A 21807-nucleotide genomic window follows, 5' to 3' on the forward strand; every position below is an offset into this window, starting at 1 on the left:
AGTTCATCACGAAGCTCTAGCAGCTTGGTGGTAATGACTTTGGAGAAACATCACTATCTCATCTGGAAGATCAACTCCCACTTGATTCAAATGATTGTTGTACTCAGACAATCTGAGCACAAGCTCAACAATTGAGCTTTTCTCCTTAGTTTGCAGGTTAAGAAAATCGTCGGAGGTCTTATACCTCTTGACGTGGGCACGAGCCTGAAATCCCAATTTCAGCCCTCAAAACATCTCATATGTTTTGCGACGTTTCAAAAACCGTCTTCGGTGCCTCAACTCTAAACCGTTTAATTGAACTATCACGTAGTTATCAAAACGTGTATGTCAGATGTTCACAACATCCACAGACAACGTTCGAGGTTCAGCACACTGAGCGGTGCATTAAGGACATCAGCCTTCTATGAAGCAATGAGGACAATCCTCAGTTTACGGACCTAGTCCGCATAATTGCTACTATCAACTTTCAACTAATTTTTCTCTAGGAACATATCTAAACAGTAGAACTATAGCGTAAGCTACGACATAATTTGCAAAAATCCTTTTGACTATGTTCAGGATAATTAAGTTCATCTTATGAACTCCCACTTAGATAGACATCCCTCTAGTCATCTAAGTGATTACATGATCCGAGTGAGCTAGGCCGTGTCCGATCAACACGTGAGACGGACTAGTCAACGTCGGTGAACATCATCATGTTGATCGTATCTTCCATACGACTCATGTTCGACCTTTCGGTCTCTGTGTTCCGAGGCCATGTCTTCACATGCTAGGCTCGTCAAGTTAACCCTAAGTGTTTTTGCATGTGTAAAACTTCTTACACCCGTTGTATGTGAACGAAAGGATCTATCACACCCGATTAACACGTGATGCTTCGAAGCGACGAACTGTAGCAACGGTGCACAGTTAGGGGAGAACACTTCTTGAAATTTTAATGAGGGATCATCTTATTTACTACCGTCGTTCTAAGCAAATAAGATGTATAATCATGATAAACATCACATGCAATCAAATAGTGACATGATATGGCCAATATCATGTAGCTCCTTTGATCTCCATCTTGGGGCTCCATGATCATCTATTACAAGAACATGATCAATCTCATACATTACATATATCATTCATCACATCCTTTTTGGCCATATCACATCACATAGCATACCCTGCAAAAACAAGTTAGACGTCCTCTAATTGTTGTTTGCATGTTTTACGTGGCTGCTATGGGTTTCTAGCAAGAACGTTTCTTACCTACGCAAAACCACAACGTGATATGCCAATTGCTATTTACCCTTCATAAGGACCCTTTTCATCGAATCCGATCCGACTAAAGTAGGAGAGACAGACACCCGCTAGCCACCTTATGCAACTAGTGCATGTTTGTCGGTGGAACCGGTCTCACGTAAGAGTACGTGTAAGGTTGATCCGGGCCGCTTCATCCCACGATGCCGCCGAATCAAGATAAGACTAGTAACGGCAAGCATATTGAACAAAATCAACGCCCACAACTACTTTGTGTTCTACTCGTGCATAGAATCTATGCAATAGACCTAGCTCATGATGCCACTGTTGGGGAACGTAGCAGAAATTCAAAATTTTCCTACGTATCACCAAGATCTATCTATGGAGAAACCAGCAACGAGGGGAAGGAGAGTGCATCTACATACCCTTGTAGATCGCTAAGCGGAAGCGTTCAAGTGAACGGGGTTGATGGAGTCGTACTCGTCGTGATTCAAATCACCGATGATCAAGTGCCGAACACACGGCACCTCCGCGTTCAACACACGTACAGCCCGGAGACGTCTCCCATGCCTTGATCCAGCAAGGAGGAGGGAGAGGTTGATGGAGATCCAGCAGCACGACGGCGTGGTGGAAGTAGCGGGATTCCAACAGGGCTTCGCTAAGCGCTGCGGGAGGAGGAAGATGTGTCACGGGAGGGAGAGGGAGGCGCCAGGCCTTAGATTGGTTTGCTCCTCCTTTTCCCCACTATATATAGGGCCAAGGGAGAGGGGGAGGGCAGCCCTTGCCCCTTCCTCCAAGGAAGGGTGCGGCCAAGGGTGGGGAGGAGTCCATCCTCCCCAAGGCACCTCGGAGGTGCCTTCCCCTTTTAGGACTCTCCCCTTTTTCTCTTCTCTTGGCGCATGGGCCTCTTGGGGCTGGTGCCCTTGGCCCATATAGGCCAAGGAACAACCCCTACAGCCCATGTGCCCCCCCGGGGCAGGTGGCCCCACCCGGTGGACCCCCGGGACCCTTCCGGTGGTCCCGGTACAATACCGGTGACCCCGAAACTTGTCCCGATGGCCGAAATAGCACTTCCATATATATAATTCTTTACCTCCGGACCATTCCGGAACTCCTCGTGACGTCCGGGATCTCATCCGGGACTCCGAACAACATTCGGGTTACCGCATACTAATATCTCTACAACCCTAGCGTCACCGAACCTTAAGTGTGTAGACCCTACGGGTTCGGGAGACATGCATACATGATCGAGACGTTCTCCTGTCAATAACCAACAGCGGGATCTGGATACCCATGATGGCTCCCACATGTTCCACGATGATCTCATCGGATGAACCACGATGTCAAGGACTTAATCAATCCCGTATACAATTCCCTTTGTCTATCGGTATGTTACTTGCCCGAGATTCGATCGTCGGTATCCAATACCTTGTTCAATCTCGTTACCGGCAAGTCTCTTTACTCGTTCCGTAACACATCATCCCGTGATCAACTCCTTGGTCACATTGCGCATATGATGATGTCCTACCGAGTGGGCCCAGAGATACCTCTCCGCTTACACGGAGTGACAAATCCCAGTCTCGATTCGTGCCAACCCAACAGACACTTTCAGAGATACCTGTAATGCACCTTTATAGTCACCCAGTTACGTTGTGACGTTTGATACACCCAAAGCATTCATACGGTATCCGGGAGTTGCACAATCTCATGGTCTAAGGAAATGATACTTGACATTAGAAAAGCTATAGCATATGAACTACACGATCTAGTGCTATGCTTAGGATTGGGTCTTGTCCATCACATGATTCTCCTAATGATGTGATCCCGTTATCAACGACATCCAATGTCCATGGTCAGGAAACCGTAACCATCTATTGATCAACGAGCTAGTCAACTAGAGGCTTACTAGGGACATGGTGTTGTCTATGTATCCACACATGTATCTGAGTTTCCTATCAATAGAATTATAGCACGGATAATAAACGATTATCATGAACAAGGAAATATAATAATAACCAATTTATTATTGCCTCTAGGGCATATTTCCAACAGTTTTACACATGCAAAAACACTTAGGGTTAACTTGACGAGCCTAGCATGTACAGACATGGCCTCGGAACACAGAAGACCGAAAGGTCGAGCATGAGTCGTATAGAAGATACGATCAACATGAAGATGTTCACCGACGTTGACTAGTCCATCTCACGTGATGATCGGACACGGTCTAGTTAACCCGGATCATGTAATACTTAGATGACTAGAGGGATGTCTAATCTGAGTGGGAGTTCATTAATAATTTGATTAGATGAACTTAATTATCATGAACTTAGTCTAAAATCTTTACAATATGTCTTGTAGATCAAATGGCCAACGTAGTATTCAATTTCAACGCGTTCCTAGAGAAAACCAAGCTGAAAGACGATGGCAGCAACTATACGGACTGGGTCCGGAACCTGAGGATCATCCTCATAGCTGCCAAGAAAGATTATGTCCTACAAGCACCGCTAGGTGATCCACCCGTCCCACAGAACCAAGACGCTATGAACGCTTGGCAGACACGTACTGATGACTACTCCCTCGTTCAGTGCGGCATGCTTTACAGCTTAGAGCCGGGGCTCCAAAAGCGTTTTGAGAGACATGGAGCATATGAGATGTTCGAAGAGCTAAAAATGGTTTTTCAAGCTCATGCCCGGATCGAGAGATATGAAGTCTCCGATAAGTTCTTCAGCTGTAAGATGGAGGAAAATAGTTCTGTCAGTGAACACATACTCACTATGTCTGGGTTACATAACCGCTTGACTCAGCTGGGAGTTAATCTCCCGGATGACGCGGTCATTGACAGAATCCTCCAGTCGCTTCCACCAAGCTACAAGAGCTTTGTGATGAACTTCAATATGCAGGGGATGGTAAAGACCATTCCTGAAGTATTTGCTATGCTAAAATCAGCAGAGGTAGAAGTCAAGAAGGAACATCAAGTGTTGATGATGAATAAAACCACTAAGTTCAAGAAGGGCAAGGGTAAAAAGAACTTCAAGAAGGACGGCAAGGAAGTTGCTGCGCCCGGCAAGCAAGCTGTCGGGAAGAAGTCAAAGAATGGACCCAAGCCTGAGACAGAGTGCTTTTATTGCAAAGGGAAGGGTCACTGGAAGCGGAACTGCCCCAAATACTTAGCGGACAAGAAGGCCGGCAACACCAAAGGTATATTTGATATACATGTAATTGATGTGTACCTTACCAGTACTCGTAGTAACTCCTGGGTATTTGATACCGGTGCCGTTGCTCATATTTGTAACTCATCGCAGGAGCTGCGGAATAAACGAAAACTGGAGAAGGACGAGGTGACGATGCGCGTCGGAAATGGTTCCAAGGTCGATGTGATCGCCGTCGGCACGCTACCTCTACATTTACCTACGGGATTAGTTATAAACCTCAATAATTGTTATTTAGTGCCATGTTTGAGCATGAACATTGTATCAGGATCTCGTTTAATACGAGATGGCTACTCATTTAAATCCGAGAATAATGGTTGTTCTATTTATATGAGAGATATGTTTTATGGTCATGCTCCGATAGTCAATGGTTTATTCTTAATGAATCTCGAGCGTATTACTACACATGTTCATAGTGTGAGTACCAAAAGATGTAAGGTTGATAATGATAGTCCCACATACTTGTGGCACTGCCGCCTTGGTCACATAGGTGTCAAACGCATGAAGAAGCTCCATGCAGATGGACTTTTAGAGTCTCTTGATTATGAATCATTTGACACGTGCGAACCATGCCTCATGGATAAAATGACCAAGACTCCGTTCTCAGGAACAATGGAGCGAGCAACCAACTTATTGGAAATCATACATACTGATGTGTGCGGTCCAATGAGTGTTGAGGCTCGCGGTGGCTATCGTTATGCTTCTCACCCTCACTGATGACTTGAGTAGATATGGTATGTCTACTTAATGAAACACAAGTCTGAAACCTTTGAAAAGTCAAGGAATTTCAGAGTGAGTTGAAAATCAACGTGACAGGAAAATCAAGTTTCTTGCGATCACATCGTGGAGGAGAATACTTGAGTCACGATTTGGCACACACTTAAGAAAATGTGATTAGTTTCACAACTCACGCCGCCTGGAACACCTCAGCGTAACGGTGTGTCCGAACGTCGTAATCGCACTCTATTAGATATGGTGCGATCTATGATGTCTCTTACCGATTTACCGCTATCTTTTTGGGGCTATGCTTTAGAGACTGCTGCATTCACTTTAAATAGGGCTCCGTCGAAATCCGTTGAGACAACACCGTATGAATTATGGTTTGGGAAGAAACCTAAGCTTTCGTTTCTAAAAGTTTGGGGATGCGATGCTTATGTCAAGAAACTTCAACCTGAAAAGCTCGAACCCAAGTCGGAAAAATGCGTCTTCATAGGATACCCTAAAGAAACTATTGGGTATACCTTCTACCTAAGATCCGAAGGCAAGATCTTTGTTGCCAAAGACGGACTCTTTCTGGAGAAAGAGTTTCTCTCGAAAGAAGTAAGTGGGAGGAAAGTAGAACTTGATGAAGTATTGCCTCTTGAACCGGTAAATGGCGCAACTCAAGAAAATGTTCCTGAGGTGCCTGCACCGACTAGAGAGGAAGTTATTGATGATGATCAAGATACTTCTGATCAAGCTCCTACTGAAATTCGAAGGTCCACGAGGACACGTTCCGCACCAGAGTGGTACGGCAACCCTGTCTTGGAAATCATGTTGTTAGACAACGGTGAACCTTCGAACTATGAAGAAGCGATGGCAGGCCCGGATTCCGACAAATGGCTAGAAGCCATGAAATCCGAGATAGGATCCATGTATGAAAACGAAGTATGGACTTTGACTGACTTGCCCGTTGAACGGCGAGCCATAGAAAATAAATGGATCTTCAAGAAGAAGACAGACGCGGATGGTAATGTGACCATCTATAAAGCTCGGCTTGTCGCTAAGGGTTATCGACAAGTTCAAGGAATTGACTACGATGAGACTTTCTCACCGGTAGCGAAGCTAAAGTCCGTCCGAATCATGTTAGCAATTGCCGCATTCTACGATTATGAAATATGGCAAATGGACGTCAAAACGGCATTCCTTAATGGTTTCCTTAAGGAAGAGTTGTATATGATGCAGCCGGAAGGTTTTGTCGATCCTAAGAATGCTGACAAGGTGTGCAAGCTCCAACGCTCGATTTATGGGCTGGTGCAAGCATCTCGGAGTTGGAACATTCGCTTTGATGAGATGATCAAAGCGTTTGGGTTTACGCAGACTTATGGAGAAGCCTGCGTTTACAAGAAAGTGAGTGGGAGCTCTGTAGCATTTCTCATATTATATGTAGATGACATACTTTTGATGGGAAATGATATAGAACTCTTGGACAGCATCAAGGCCTACTTGAATAAGAGTTTTTCAATGAAGGACCTTGGAGAAGCTGCTTATATATTAGGCATCAAGATCTATAGAGATAGATCGAGACGCCTCATAGGTCTTTCACAAAGCACATACCTTGATAAGATATTGAAGAAGTTCAATATGGATCATTCTAAGAAGGGGTTCTTACCTGTGTTACAAGGTGTGAAATTGAGCTCGGCTCAATGCCCGACCACGACAGAAGATATAGAAGAGATGAGTGTCATCCCCTATGCCTCAGCCATAGGTTCTATTATGTATGCCATGCTGTGTACCAGACCTGGTGTAAACCTTGCCGTAAGTTTGGTAGGAAGGTACCAAAGTAATCCCGGCAAGGAACACTGGACAGCGGTCAAGAATATCCTGAAGTACCTAAAAAGGACTAAGGAAATTTTTCTCGTTTATGGAGGTGACGAAGAGCTCGTCGTAAAGGGTTACTACGACGCTAGCTTCGACACAGATCTGGATGACTCTAAGTCACAAACCGGATACGTGTATATGTTGAATGGTGGAGCAGTGAGCTGGTGCAGCTGCAAACAGAGCGTCGTGGCGGGATCTACATGTGAAGCGGAGTACATGGCAGCCTCAGAGGCAGCACATGAAGCAATATGGGTGAAGGAGTTCATCACCGACCTAGGAGTCATACCCAATGCGTCGGGGCCAATCAAACTCTTTTGTGACAACACTGGAGCTATTGCACTTGCCAAGGAGCCCAGGTTTCACAAGAAGACAAGGCACATCAAGCGTCGCTTCAACTCCATTCGTGAAAATGTTCAAGATGGAGACATAGAGATTTGTAAAGTACATACGGACCTGAATATAGCAGATCCGTTGACTAAACCTCTCCCTAGGGCAAAACATGATCAACACCAGAATTCCATGGGTGTTCGATTCATCACAATGTAACTAGATTATTGACTCTAGTGCAAGTGGGAGACTGTTGGAAATATGCCCTAGAGGCAATAATAAAAGTGTTATTATTATATTTCTTTGTTCATGATAATTGTCATTATTCATGCTATAACTGTATTATCCGGAAATCGTAATACACGTGTGAATACATAGACCATAATATGTCCCTAATAAGCCTCTAGTTGACTAGCTCGTTGATCAACAGATAGTCATGATTTCCTGGCTATGGACATTGGATGTCATTGATAACGGGATCACATCATTAGGAGAATGATGTGATGGACAAGACCTAATCTTAAGCATAGCACAAAGATCGTGTAGTTCGTTTGCTAGAGCTTTTCCAATGTCAAGTATCTTTTCCTTTGACCATGAGATCGTGTAACTCCCGGATACCGTAAGAGTGCTTTGGGTGTATCAAACGTCACAACGTAACTGGGTGACTATAAAGGTGCACTACAGGTATCTCCGAAAGTGTCTGTTGGGTTGACACGGATCGAGACTGGGATTTGTCACTCCATATAACGGAGAGGTATCACTGGGCCCACTCGGTAATGCATCATCATTATGAGCTCAAGGTGACCAAGTGGTTGATCACGGGATCATGCATTACGGTACGAGTAAAGTGACTTACCGGTAACGAGACTGAACAAGGTATTGGGATACCAACGATCGAGTCTCGGGCAAGTAACATACCGATTGACAAAGGGAATTGTATACGGGGTTGATTAATCCTCGACATCGTGGTTCATCCGATGAGATCATCGTGGAGCATGTGGGAGCCATCATAGGTATCCAGATCCCGCTGTTGGTTATTGACCGGAGAGTCGTCCCGGTCATGTCTGCATGTCTCCCGAACCCGTAGGGTCTACACACTTAAGGTTCGGTGACGCTAGGGTTGTGAAGATATGTATATGCAGTAACCCGAATGTTGTTCGGAGTCCCGGATGAGATCCCGGACGTCACGAGGAGTTCCGGAATGGTCCGGAGGTAAAGTATTATATATAGGAAGTACTGTTTCGGCCATCGGGACAAGTTTCGGGGTTATCGGTATTGTACCGGGACCACCGGAGGGGTCCCGGGGGCCCACCGGGTGGGGCCACCTATCCCGGGGGGGCACATGGGCTGTAGGGGGTGCGCCTTGGCCTATATGGGCCAAGGGCACCAGCCCCTATAGGCCCATGCGCCTAGGGTTTCCATATGGGAGGAGTCCCACTAGTGGAAGGCACCCCTAAGTGCCTTGGGGGGAGGGAAACCTCCCCTGGCCGCCGCACCTAGGAGATTAGATCTCCTAGGCTGCGCACCCCCCCTTGGACCTCCTATATATAGTTGAGGAGAGGGAGGACTTCAGACCTCAGCCTTTGGTGCTTCCCTCTCTCCCTGTTACATCTCTCCCTCGTAGTATAGGCGAAGCCCTGCTACTGTGACGCCCTGCATCCACCACCACGCCGTCGTGTTGCTGGATCTTCATCAACCTCTCCTTCCCCCTTGCTGGATCAAGAAAGGAGGAGACGTCATCCGTTCCGTACGTGTGTTGAACGCGGAGGCATCGTCCGTTTGGTGCTAAGATCTTCGGTGATTTGGATCACGTCGTGTTCGACTACATCATCCCCGTTCTTTGAACGCTTCCGCTCGTGATCTACAAGGTACGTAGATGCATCTAATCACTCGTTGCTAGATGAACTCCTAGATGGATCTTGGTGAAACCGTAGGAAAATTTTTGTTTTCTGCAACGTTCCCCAACACCGGTTGCAGCCCCAACGAACCGCCCAGCCGCCTCCCGCACCGGCCCAACTGCCCACCCCCTTTCCCCGCGTGCACTGCTGCGCAACCACGGATTATTGTTGCGCCCCCACACGCGCCATCTCCGACCAAGCACTGTGTTGGCGCTACTCCATCCCGTTGCTGCCTCCACCTACACTCGCTGGTCGGACATTGAAGACCCCTAACGCCGCCTCCTAGGCTCCAACGAGCAACCACCACAAGCAACACCCGTTGTAATCGACTGTGTCTCCAATGAGCTCCCCCCGGCATGCATGTTCCATTTGTATGCTTGTTAAATGGGAAACAGAAAAAAAATACTACCTCCAATCCATAACAAGTGTCGCATTTTTGAACTAACCCCAGTTCAAGTTGTGGCACTTACTTTGGATTGGAGGGAGTAGATTTTAGGGGAAGAAGTTTACGGGAACCGAGAAAATACATCACGAGACAACTTCTCTAAATTATGTGGACATTTTATGAGGAGTTTTTTACATAAACTGTTGGAGATGCTAGTAATATGGAGCGTACTTTCCCTCGAAGGCCCCTCGGGGTAAACTTCTGTGCTGGCTTCTTCTTCTCCTGCTCGACCTGTAGCCTAGGCAAAACTAGCCCTTTTCCCATCTTCTCGCTCATATGGATTTGCCCAAGCAACAACAAAAAGAACAAATCAGTATGTATTAGAAATTTAGAACTGAATCTGCCCTCACACCCCCCTACCACCTCATGGATGACCAAAATAGCAAAATCAGATGATGTTTTTTCATGCATTAGGGCATCTTCAATGGCATACCTTAAACCAGACACTAACGTCCATGGACGCGTCTGCGAACACTGATACAAAAGCCGGTCATCCAACCTTGTGCACCAGACGTCCGCCTCTATTTTCTTTTCTCTATGTCCGCAACACTCAAAATAACTATAGATATATAGCATAAATAATTCTTCAAGCAGTGCAAATATTCAAATGCAACAATAGTTCAAATATAAATATTACAATCCAGACATCAAGTTGTCAAATAAAATAATTCAAGTTGCACATTTTTACTCGTTCATTATCGATAGATGAGGGCTCATGTTCGGCGCCTTAAGCACTAAGTTTCTCAACTGGCGCTCATGCGCCTCCTTGCGTGGGCCGACCCAACACACCCGAATTCCTTGATTTGGGAAAAGGTTCACAAATTTTAAAAATCATGAATTTGAAAAAAAATGTGGATTTGGGAAAGATTCGCCATTTTTTAAAAAAAATCGTGAATTGGAAAAACTTCTTGGATTTGAAAAAAATTCATGAATTGGGAAAAAGTTCATGAATTTGAAAAAAAAAATAATTTAAAAAATGTTCACAAATTTTAGAAAAGTTCATGTATTTGAAAAGTAAAAACAAAACCCAACCTGAAAAACCCAGAGAAAACCGCCTAAAAAAGGGTGAAACCTTCTAGAAGGTTCCTGAAACCGGTGTAAAGAAACCTACATGGGCCGGGCCATATAGCATCTATTGTCTACGAGTTAGCTGGCGCGGGGGGTCTGGAAGAGGAGATAAAGAAGTAACTGGGCCGAGCCCAAATGTGAAGAGGGGAGGAGTGTGCGTCATTTGGCAGAAACGGGCACTCGTGCCCTGGCACGGCCCAATTGTAAACGTCCCGGCCCATTTGGCTTTGATCCTGGCTCTCCGCCCCTGCCTCCTCTTTCCTGTTGGTTGGGTCCTCCTATCCGTCGTCCTCCAACCAGCCGCCGCCCGTCGCCCTCCTCCACGCCCCCACCGGCGGGCCTCCGCCGCGTTCCCCACCGCGTCCACATCTTGAGCTCATCGATCCCATCCCGTCCGCGGCGGTGACCAGCTGCAGCCTCCTCCTCCCAGGGGCCGCGCCTCTCTCTGCTCAGCTGCACTGGACTGGGCAGGGGATCCATTCAGCCTGATTTATCTTCTCGGCGGTACGAAAGCCCTAACACTCTACGATTCTTTTCTCTCCGGGTTGCTTCAGGCCATCCCTCAGGTGGTGGCGGCCTGACCTGACTGCTCTGATAGAAGCTCGTTTTCTTTCTGAATAAGTAGTTTAGGAATCCCTCAGGCCTTGCGCTTCTCATTTAGCCAGCATGTGAACTTGAATCAAGTTGAATTAGGGATGCTTTGCCTGGTTAATGTGATGCCTCTCCTCTCTAATTGTGCACCACGCTGCAAATCTTGTGCTTGCTGGATGCAATTGCAGTTATAAATTAGTACAAACCAGGGATCTTGAATTTCATTGCCACATATAGTTTACTTCTAGTCCAGATGTAACAAGGCTCAGAGGACAGATAGGTAGGGTCACATCTTAGGTACATTAGGAGAGGGTACCTGCTTCATCTGCGTTGGACATGGTCCATGTCTTAATGTGTATTTGCTGGCTGTACTAGCCAGAACAAATTATTCCATTTTTCACGAGGTTGGAGGATGGAAACGTATTAGTTGTTACTGTACACTCATTTGATACTTAGATTTTGTTATGTTCAGTACATTGCTCCCTCCCAGTCATCAATCTATTCTTGCTATTTCCAGGTCCATTATGGCATCTGTTATCTTCTGTAGCCCCCAAAGACAACTAGGAATTTCAATTGCATAAAAGAACATGTCCCACATAAACTTTGAAGTGAAAATTCCTATCCTTAGCTCATGCTTTAACACTCTGTTCTATCTAGGCAGATCCACAGGTGGAGCTAGTATCAACAATGTCAGATCCTGGTAAGGATGGCAATATGCAGCAGCTAGTCCCAATGGCACCACCACCGGCAAGGGCTTCTGGTGGTGAACTAGTGGCAAAGGCTGCTGTTGGTGACAGTGGAAAGCAGCTGGTGCTGGTGGAGGGTGGAGGAAAGAGCTCGGGAGGGGTCAAGCTACGGGAGGATGTGGAGGACATAGAGGTGAAGCTGAAGCGCATCATGGACAATGTCCCTGTCCGTGCCAGCAACACCTCTGGGTCCTCTGCTGGTTCTGGCTCTGGCGACTTCCACCAGGTACTCTTTCTCTCTCCCACCCTCGTACAAGTGGAGAATTCAGCTAAAATGAGTGTCAGGGTGAACCATTTTTTTCTTTTCCTTATTATGCGGATAGGACTCACACATAACTCTACATTATGGCTATGATGAGATTTATTTGTCAATTAGCACTTGAGTAGATGGTTCAATGTTTTGGTGAAGTTGCCATTTTATTGAACTTTGTCTTAAAGGAAATTTTGGGTCTATGGTTCATCTGAACATGAATTATTGATTCTAAATAGTTCTGGTGTCTATATAGGAAGAAAACACATTGTGCTTGCGTTAAAAAATGCATTTACAGAAGTCCCTTTACCTGTCGATGTTCTTAAGAATACTGACAGTAGAAAACACTTGAGTAAATTTTGTGTATGCTGTTATGCAGTTGACTATACCAAAACAATAAGACGTTTAAAATTTGCTCGATTCATGAATCTCTAGAACGCAAGTTGCTGTGGATATTAAGGTAGCATCATTGAATATAAATGAAAAGAATATGTTTTGCTGCATCACTTAATCAAATGGGAGGTTAAAAGGCTGACGAATGACCACTGTTTGATAAAATGTGAAGGTCTATTAAGTTATGATGTGATATAAGAGAAGGGATCAGATACAAGATCTTTGTATTTGTGGCTTAGCTGCGATCATAGGCACCATCACATGATAATCAGAAGTTCCAGTGGCTTATGAGTGCTGCAATAGAACTGAGGCCAGATCAAATTGCTATCAGCCTACCAGGAGAAGATTTAGTGTTTTGCCACTCATAACTCTTCATTTGAGTTATTAAAATGAAGTACTGCTGTTGGCTTGTGGGCACGATCCTAGCTTAACTTTAGAACTGCTATTGACTTGTGTGTGGGTTCAGATTGATGCATACAATCACCGTCAGTAACTGGGTGGGACAAAGGTTATCATAGTGGAGATTGTGTTGCTGAGACTGTACACAAGTTAATTCAAATTCTGCTTTCTTTGAGAATTGTGATAATAATAAATTCAAGTCATATTTTGTCCATCATGTTTCTTCACCAGTATTCTTGGGTAACATGATAGCAGCGGAAAATCATGATGTTTGTATTTGGTTCCTCCTGTTCCAGCATTCACAGAGCTAGAGCAAACTTTTTCTTGATGTGTTCTCAACTAATTTACTAGTTTTTTGTATGTACAAATCTAGCTAGCTCCAGTTTTCTCAAGTTTCATGACATGGATAGTTTTGAGAACTTGAATGGAAACACACTGGTGGTTAATAATCTGATTGTTTAACTAATTGTAAGCACTCTTGTTTTGACAGTATCGGCAAATGAGGAGAAGGGAACAGGACCGAATAACGAGGATGGAGACTGATTACGAAAAGAGGAAGCAGGTCGCCGAGTTCAATCTGCGGAGGGAGGAAAGGCTAAAAGCAGCCGAGGAGCGTACATCCAAGAAGCGCCTGAAGCGCCAAAAGAAGAAGCAGCGTAAGAATGAAAAGCGGGCCAAACCAAGCGGCGGTGGCGAGGAACCCAATAGCGAAGCAGTGCCTAAGCAGGTGGAGGAGTCAGACGATGACGATGAGGGTTCGGATTACGAGGGCGACGACAAGTTTAAGCAATGCAAATGAAGTTGTTATTATACTGTAGACCACCATTCATGGATATTACTTTTCATCACTAGTAGGGATTTAAGTAAGACGGGGGGCATGAACTGACATCGGGTGCTTGTTTTTGTAGTGATAGACTCGGAAACATACATGCTAGATTGGGTGCATTGGGCGCCCTGTTAGTTTGTTTTGGAAACGCTTGTCTGCTGTAAGATGGCAAACGGATGCCAGTGGGTGCTCATTCTCCTGGACGGTAGATGGGGACGGCGCATTGGTTTCTCGTTATGCAATATTATGTACCTTTTCCTGATGACATGGCCATGCATGAAACTTAGTGTTGAGGCTCTTTTTCGTCAACACCTAATGTTTCTTTTTTTGTAGTTAGTCTCTGAAACATATTGTATGAACTTGATTGCCTAATGTTTCTTTCTCTCACCTTATGTTTCTTTTTGGAATCACAACTCAATCCTGTGAGCATCAGATGAATTGCACCAACTGTGACTTTGGTGGGTTTCGCTTATTTTGACTCAGATTTTATGTAAGCAGAAGAAATACTCTCGTTTCTTGCCGTGCTTTGGTCAACATGTTGGTTATTATTTAACTTGCTTGGTGTTGTAATGGAAACCTCCCATCTTGGTTATCTTTGAAGGTTATTAGCATCTGAAGAACATATGTGTCAGTTTTTACTTCACCCAATTACCTCAAATGACAGAACTTTTTCTCCAAAAAATAAATAATGAGCACTCACGGAACCTCCCTGTTCCATTATCATTAATTAATACAGTACCAAACATCTACTACCTCTCTCTCAGTTTACAGGGCGTGCGCGTGCTCCTAGGTCGTCAATTTAACCAACCTAATACAAGTCATATATTACAAAAAATATACCAATATAAACTTCAAATGTTCTATTTTCAAACCGTATAATTTTTGTGTTATATAGTTTATATTAAGGTGATAAAATTGACAACCTAGATATACGCGTAGGACTTGTAAACTGAAACGGAGGTAGTAGCAAGCATAATCCCTCTTATATTACTCCCTCCGTTCCTAAATATAAGGTTTTTTTAGAGATTCGAGTAAGGAATAAATATGGAGCAACACTCTAAACTATGTATATATACATCCATCTGTAATTCATATTAAAATCTCTAAAAAGACTTGTATTTAAGAACAGAGGGAGTACATGATAGAATTCAAACGTAGCTTTTACAAGTTGGCACAAACACAGAGCAAAAGAACATCACCATCAACCATCATAATTAGTAAAACCATTAACTAATCATCGTTAAGAAAATAAACCAAAGACATGGATGGTTCACAGGGACAAAACCAATATCCCACCGCCCTTCATTGCTCCAGCATATATCATAGAGGATAATATGGGTCTTGGCATTTCTAATCCCAGCAGATATTCTGCCAAACAAAGGCGGCCCGGTCTGTTCAAAAGGCTAACAGCCGCTACTGGATGTTCAACAGGGAGCAAACACTAACTGCACTTGCATGCACAGGCCGTTATCTCCTCTCATCTCTGTAGAGTGATTTTACTTAGTTTCTTTGTGATGCGGTTAACATTATGCGACTAATCTAAACAAAAATTAATTGTATAACAACTACAGGAGCAGTCAAACTGCTGTTCTGCCTTCGGAACGGGGTTAGAGTATCACCATCGTGTGCATTCATTTCATCCTAATTTGATCTATGGACAATACGGCCCAATCTCTTCAGGGACAGGGTTGATTGCACCCATATGAATGCAGCAGCAAGAACGGGTGCAACGAAATAGTGCAACCGGAGCAGCAAGTATTCTTTCAGTTTGATTTGCAGGCAGGCAGCTGAAGATGGTAGGCGGACCAGGAAAGAACAGGATCAACTGCATTTGATAACAAGCGACCGTCTCAATCAACAAGAACAACAGAATTAACAGCACCTCGATCTTGATCTTGGTCCAACACGAATTAATACACGCAGAATCAACTCAACACAATGAAAAGAGGAAATTAATATTACCCTAGCCTCTCGACCAAACCCATAGTGGAGTGGGCATGGACAGTGGAGAGCTAGGAGTGGTGGATTTCCGAGCAGCACAACGACTCCAATGCCATGGGAAACAAAGGCGGGCAACCTGCCATTTTGCTCACATGAAATCCCACAACTTCAGTCTAGTCTAATCAGAAATTAACCAACTAACCAAGTGTCCAACAAACCAAAAAATAAATGGAAAGAAAAACATGATCAGGAGGAGCGACAAAGTAGTACGTAGTAGATAGCAATAACCTGAGCATAACAACCGACGAAATTGAAAAAAACAGCAGATAACTTCAGCCATGGTAACAAAAACAGATCTCAATCACAGGGCAACAGGAAAACTGCAGAGCAAGGAGGACAACTTACTAGTGCAAACAAAGAGAATATGTCCACCTAGCCTCACTCACCAGCCCCAAGGTAATTAAGTAGCCAGCAACAGTGTGAAGAACCAGGAGTGATGGGTCTCCGAGCAGCACAACGACCCAGATGCCATGAGAAACTGAGGCATAAGGTAACCTGCCATTTTGCTCGGCTAAAACTCTTAACTACTTCTACACTAATCACAAATCAGGCAGTAACCAGACAGCAAGAAACAAATCAAGAACATAACTTCAATTGCAGGCTCACGTAAGACCTTTTTCCCCTTAGGGGGCAGCACGCAAATAGAAGTTCAATTTGCGTGTAACAAAAGAAAAATCCAAAGTAGAACAGAGAAAATGTTATAAGGAAAATATGCTACCTACTTCATTTGAATTTGATAACAAGCAACATTACCTCAACATCAATCGACAAAATCAAGACAGCAGATTCTGCAAAAGTAAGACTACAGCAGATGCAACCATGCAAGCAGAACTCACTGGGCAATTAAACAAGGAGAGAAAATAAATGTTATCCTTAGCCCCTCCCAACCAGCCATGGAAAAAGTGGCCAGCCAACAATGGAGAACCAGGATGTCAATCTCCAAGCAGTACAACGACTCCAATGCCATGAGAAACAGAGGCAAAGGGTAACCTGCCAATTTGCTCGGCTAAACTCTCACTGGCAATCAAATAGAGAAGGACTTTGGCTGCTAATTCAGTTAAAATCATTTTCCCAAGAGAAGGCCGACCAGAAAATTGGTGTTTCAAGCACTAAATGAATTCAGCTAAAAATATAAACATTTTCCAAGACACTGCCGGGCGGTCACACAAACTGAGAGTACACCACAAATATGCATATTTTCCAGGTCAAAGTGGGTCTGGAAGAATTCAAATACTCCCTCCGTCCCATATTAATTGTCGCTGAAACGGATACTTCCATTTGAGCGACAATTAATATGGGCCGGAGGGAGTAGTAAATACTAACAGAAAGATGCTGAGGTCACGGCAAAGCATCAGTAAAACACAACCAGTGGGTTCTTCTCTTTACTCTTAGGAACAGGGTAAACATATCACCGTACAGGTAACATAGATGTTACAGTTATGTCATACAAATTGATCTTCAGAATTCAGAAACATCACAGGCTCCTCTTCCAGCATGCATACTGTCCAGACAACAAAGCATACAGCACATCATTTCATGTACCTATGCAGAAACTTGCGGTGGAAATCACTTCTGATGGTGTCGTTGATGAACCGTTTCGGTGTCTTAGTCTCTCCACGAGCTTGGTTCTTGAATACAACATCATCATCCCACCTGCGCCAACACACATATATGAACAAGATTAAGCTCAGGATAAAGCATGGCAGCATTCTTTTGTTAAAAAAAAGGCCACCAAGGCATCACTGTCTTCACCTTCTCTTCACATTGAAGGAGCCAGAGTTATTCATATTGATCAGTGGGTTTCCTCGCATCAGCTCAGCCTCCTTCATCTTGGCCTCTTCTTCTGCTTGCTGACGCTCCTGGAGCAAACAGATGGGACTTCACATTAATTCTCTAAACCTAAAGAAGAAGAGCACCTCAAAATGATAATACAGAGAAGAAAACAACAAACCTTTCTAAGCCTGTCCTCAGCTCTTTCTTTTTTAATCCTTTCGAGCTCTGCCATGAGTGCCTCAGTGTCATCGTCGTCGTCGTCATCATCACTGAATAAAAGTTTCAATTTGATGAGTAAGACATAGAATAAGTTGAGATAATCAGCTGAACTACAAATCTGGGCCCAGATAAACAGCTCTGTCCCAAAAAAATACCGGGACAATTGCTGCATTATTCTTTTTTGCTATTTTACCATATGTATTGTTGTAAACATAAACATACCACATCCAATAACAAAGTTTAAGGTAGATAACTAACACATATTGAACAGTTTCAGCCGGCCCCAGTCTACAATACAATTTATTCATGCAGATAGAAGATGTACTCCCTCCGTTCCCAAATATAAGTCTTTCTAGAGATTCCAACAAGTGACTACATACGGAGCAAAATGAGTGAATCTACACTCTAAAATATGTCTACATACATCCGCATGTTGTAGTCCATTTGAAATGTCTAAAAAGACTTATATTTAGGAACGGAGGGAGTATCAGTTAATCCCATCCATGCAAGTGCAACAGCAAGTAGAGTCTGGTCAGCATTTTGAACAGGTGTGATTGATAAACTACTGAGCAAGAACTAACTAAACAGACCTTTCATCATCACTTTTGAGCTCCACGTCAGAGTCGTCTGCATCAATTTCACGTGGAACTATCTTATCCTCATCCCGTTTTGAACCTGTGAATGTGGTTACCAGAAGAACAAAGTAAATCAGTATGCTGCCTTGAACATAAACAACACTAAACAGACTTTGCTAAAGCTTTAAGGTTGTCACCAACCTTCTAAGAGCAGGCTCGAACTTTTTCGTCGGTCCCTCTCATCTGCGAGAAAAAAGAGGTTGAACTAATCAATCACGACTCACAGGTACAAGGAAACAACGAAAGACAAACATCACGGAAGAAAGGATATGTCAAAGCACTATTTGCACAAATTGACGAAGAAAGCGCAGATGGGCCCAGAGGTATTACCAACATAGGACTTATCCTTGGATGAGAAGTGCTTGCGTTCACGCTCCTCAAGTTCGTCCCTGAGATTCCTCTTCTGTACCTCCTCTTGAGTTTGCTGGCCCTCTTTTCTGCACACAAGAGGGGGCGAGTATTGAGAGGAAGATAGTAAGAAAAAATATATATAAACTATCAGCTAATATCATTCATGGTTGACAGGGGCAAGAAATAAATTATTAATCGTGTGAAGCCTGATGCAACAGTTCGGCCATATAGTGTTAGTTACTGACTATGGTTAAGAAGGGGAGCCTTGGCGCAGCGGTAAAGCTGTTGCCTATGAGGTCATGGGTCGAGTGCTGGAAACAGCCTCTTGCAGAAACACAAGGAAAGGCTCGGATCCTTCCCCTAACCCTGCGCAAGCGGGAGCTACGTGCACCGGGCTGCCCTTTTTACTGATTATGGTTAACTAATAAACCTACCCCACAATGAGGAACATATGAAGCATGATAAGCCATTTGCTTCCGGATTCACTCTCTTGATGGAGCCTGCCGGAGCAGACAAAATAGTTGTTTGTTCTATGTAGGATGAACATTGCGAACAGCTACATTTTGTTCGACTATCCCAGGTTAGTGCACGTAAACAGACTCGCTCACGTTACTACATATATGTTGGTTGACAACTACAGTAACTAATTGTGTCGGTCGTTGCAGCAAACAGGTACTACCTACCTGGGTTTATTGGGTTGGAATTGACCTGATCCAGGTGACCCCTAACACCAACCAAACCAAACCAAACGGCAGGTGGTGCATCCATCCATTCACACGCGATTAGCGGCAGGGCCCAATTCAGGCCCCAAACAACAGATGCAGAAGCACTACACACATCGCTGGCGGTACACGAGGTTGCTAGCGACGTCGCCAGCAATCCTACGGTGCGGAGATCTGGAGAGCATGTCTCCGAGGCCGACGAACCCTAGCACCCTTTCCCCGGCCCCAATCCCAACGACGGACGGCGTGGGCGCGGAACCAGACGAGGCGGGCGATTCGAACCACGAGCGAGGGCGCGGAATCGGAATCGGAATCGGGATCGGAGCGCGGGTAGGGGAAGACGATTGTTGAATTTGAAGTTGCCTACCTGGGCTTGAGGGAGGTGTGGGCGGCGAGGTCGCGGGACGAGTACTTCCCGGAGGGACCGAAGATGCGCGTGCCCCCCTGCTCGTTCCCGCCCTTGGCCGGCGCCCACGTCGGCCGCGCCGCCGTCGTCATCCTTCAACCGGGGGATTGCTTTGCTCTGCTCTGCTTTGGTTTGGAGGATTATTGCGGAGAGGACCCTCCAGAAGCGCCTTTTCGTTTTTGTTTGTTTTGACCGGGCCAGGCCAGACCAGGATGTGGTAGCGCGATGCGTGCTGGGCTACAAACTGGATGGACGGTGGCCTCACGGTCTTCATTAGTTACCACCAGCCCTTAAAACAGGATAATTGTCTCAACAAAAAAAGACGCTTTGCCAAAAAAACACGAATATTATATTAAAAATATTTTTTAGGGGAAAACTTCGGATCTTTGCATGGCAGTACAAAAAAAAACAGAAGTAACAAAATTTCATTCAGCTCCGTAGACCACCTAAAGACGACTAAATTTTGACTAGGATTTGAAACTTTTGGAGTTTATTGAATATTATAATGAGGGGTAATAAAAGTACTTTCCCTAATATTTATTTTGGAACTTATTTGGACTTTTATATTTAAAACAAATCCAACTCAAAAATAAAATCAAAGGAGATAATGTAATCTGAACGCTTCAATAAAAAGTTGGAAATTATTTAAATATTATTTGGTTATTTATCTTATGTAAAACCATTTTTGGGGGAACTATTTAATATCCTAAATTAACTTTTAGGTAATTGTTTTAAATTTCAAAATGGATTATATAACAATATTATTTGCATTTTATTTTATATTTGATGCAAATATTACTCCTAAGCTCTAAATATTATATAAGGTTTATGTGAATTTTCTAGTATTTTTGTTTGAAGAGTTTTGTCATTTTAACTACCAAAAACATTTTCTATATATTACTATATTAGTATCTTTTTACTAATATTGCTATATTATACTTTTACTATATTTCTTTAGGCAATTACTATATTACTCCATCCGTTCCTTTATGTCAGACCAAGGCAGCATATCTGCATGCGGCGGTCAAATCAGTGGAGGCTCACGCTAATTGATTTCTAATGCTAAACTAATATCAGGGGTAGTATTGTCCCTGTCCCGGAGGCTTCAAAAAATGCTACCTTGGTCACCGAGCTGGAAATAATGCACCTAACATAAAGGAACGGAGGGAGTAGTAGCCATATATTGTTGTCCAGTTGGGCTGCACAATGCCCAGTGCAGCAATAGACGATATTGTTGTGAATAATTAGCATATAGTATTAATTAGAAGGAAAGTCTCCTCTTGTCTAACAGTGTGTGTGGTTTTCTATAGCAACCGACGCGTCTTCTTTTCTCAACCGTCGTGATTTTTAGCCTATGACGGTTCATGTAAAGATGCCTCCTCCTTGCTACTCTATCAACACAAAGATCAGTGGATCATTTTTCACTCAAACATGTTATCAAGCACGCTCTGCCAAGAGCACTGAAGGGCCTCACCGACGTTCTCTACGGTGACAATCCAATGGAAGAGGAATTATGCCTTGTGGATAGTGCAACCACAAACTCCATACCGAGGGAGATGAATTATTTTCAAACTCTGAAAAAGATGAATGGAGATATTCTAACTATCGCTGGACGCGATACGGTAATCGTTGGCACTGGATGTGCCATATTTACCCTCCCAGGCGGTACACAAGTGACAATTAAGGATGCTTTGTTGTATCCCGACTCATCACATACCCTGATCAGTTA

General features: G+C 44.1%; 2 protein-coding genes across 3 annotated transcripts; one reads left to right on the forward strand and one right to left on the reverse strand.

Moving 5' to 3' along the window:
- Window positions 1-11020: 11020 nt before the first annotated feature.
- Window positions 11021-14280, forward strand: LOC125510281 (PRKR-interacting protein 1 homolog). Of its 2 annotated transcripts, none has more exons than XM_048675421.1 (3): window positions 11021-11270; window positions 12019-12329; window positions 13636-14280. In XM_048675421.1, exons 2-3 carry the CDS (start codon window positions 12045-12047, stop codon window positions 13942-13944), a joined length of 594 nt encoding a protein of 197 aa, XP_048531378.1. In that variant the 5' UTR covers window positions 11021-11270; window positions 12019-12044; the 3' UTR covers window positions 13945-14280. The 2 variants fall into 2 exon arrangements, with proteins under 2 accessions (XP_048531378.1, XP_048531379.1); XM_048675422.1 differs by having other exon boundaries at window positions 11023-11270; window positions 12015-12329.
- A 3047-nt stretch (window positions 14281-17327) lies between these two features.
- Window positions 17328-20327, reverse strand: LOC125510280 (protein CWC15 homolog). The gene is made up of 7 exons (XM_048675420.1): window positions 20040-20327; window positions 18930-19036; window positions 18741-18782; window positions 18555-18639; window positions 17924-18014; window positions 17725-17831; window positions 17328-17625 (listed from the first exon to the last, which is right to left on the reverse strand). Exons 1-7 carry the CDS (start codon window positions 20168-20170, stop codon window positions 17502-17504), a joined length of 687 nt encoding a protein of 228 aa, XP_048531377.1. The 5' UTR covers window positions 20171-20327; the 3' UTR covers window positions 17328-17501.
- Between the last annotated feature and the right edge of the window lie 1480 nt (window positions 20328-21807).

Source organism: Triticum urartu, chromosome 5 (genome assembly GCF_003073215.2).
Source record: "Triticum urartu cultivar G1812 chromosome 5, Tu2.1, whole genome shotgun sequence".
NCBI classification, from domain to species: domain Eukaryota; kingdom Viridiplantae; phylum Streptophyta; class Magnoliopsida; order Poales; family Poaceae; genus Triticum; species Triticum urartu.

Excerpts from the sequence above, each read along its gene's own strand:
- LOC125510280 (XM_048675420.1), bottom strand. The coding sequence starts at position 20,170 with ATGACGACGGCGGCGCGGCCGACGTGGGCGCCGGCCAAGGGCGGGAAC. Across the intron at positions 18,783-18,929 it reads CAAGGATAAGTCCTATGTTG|ATGAGAGGGACCGACGAAAA; the intron begins GTAATACCTCTG and ends TTTTTCTCGCAG. Across the intron at positions 17,832-17,923 it reads CTGAGGACAGGCTTAGAAAG|GAGCGTCAGCAAGCAGAAGA; the intron begins GTTTGTTGTTTT and ends TGTTTGCTCCAG.
- LOC125510281 (XM_048675421.1), top strand. The coding sequence starts at position 12,045 with ATGTCAGATCCTGGTAAGGATGGCAATATGCAGCAGCTAGTCCCAATG. Across the intron at positions 12,330-13,635 it reads GCTCTGGCGACTTCCACCAG|TATCGGCAAATGAGGAGAAG; the intron begins GTACTCTTTCTC and ends TTGTTTTGACAG.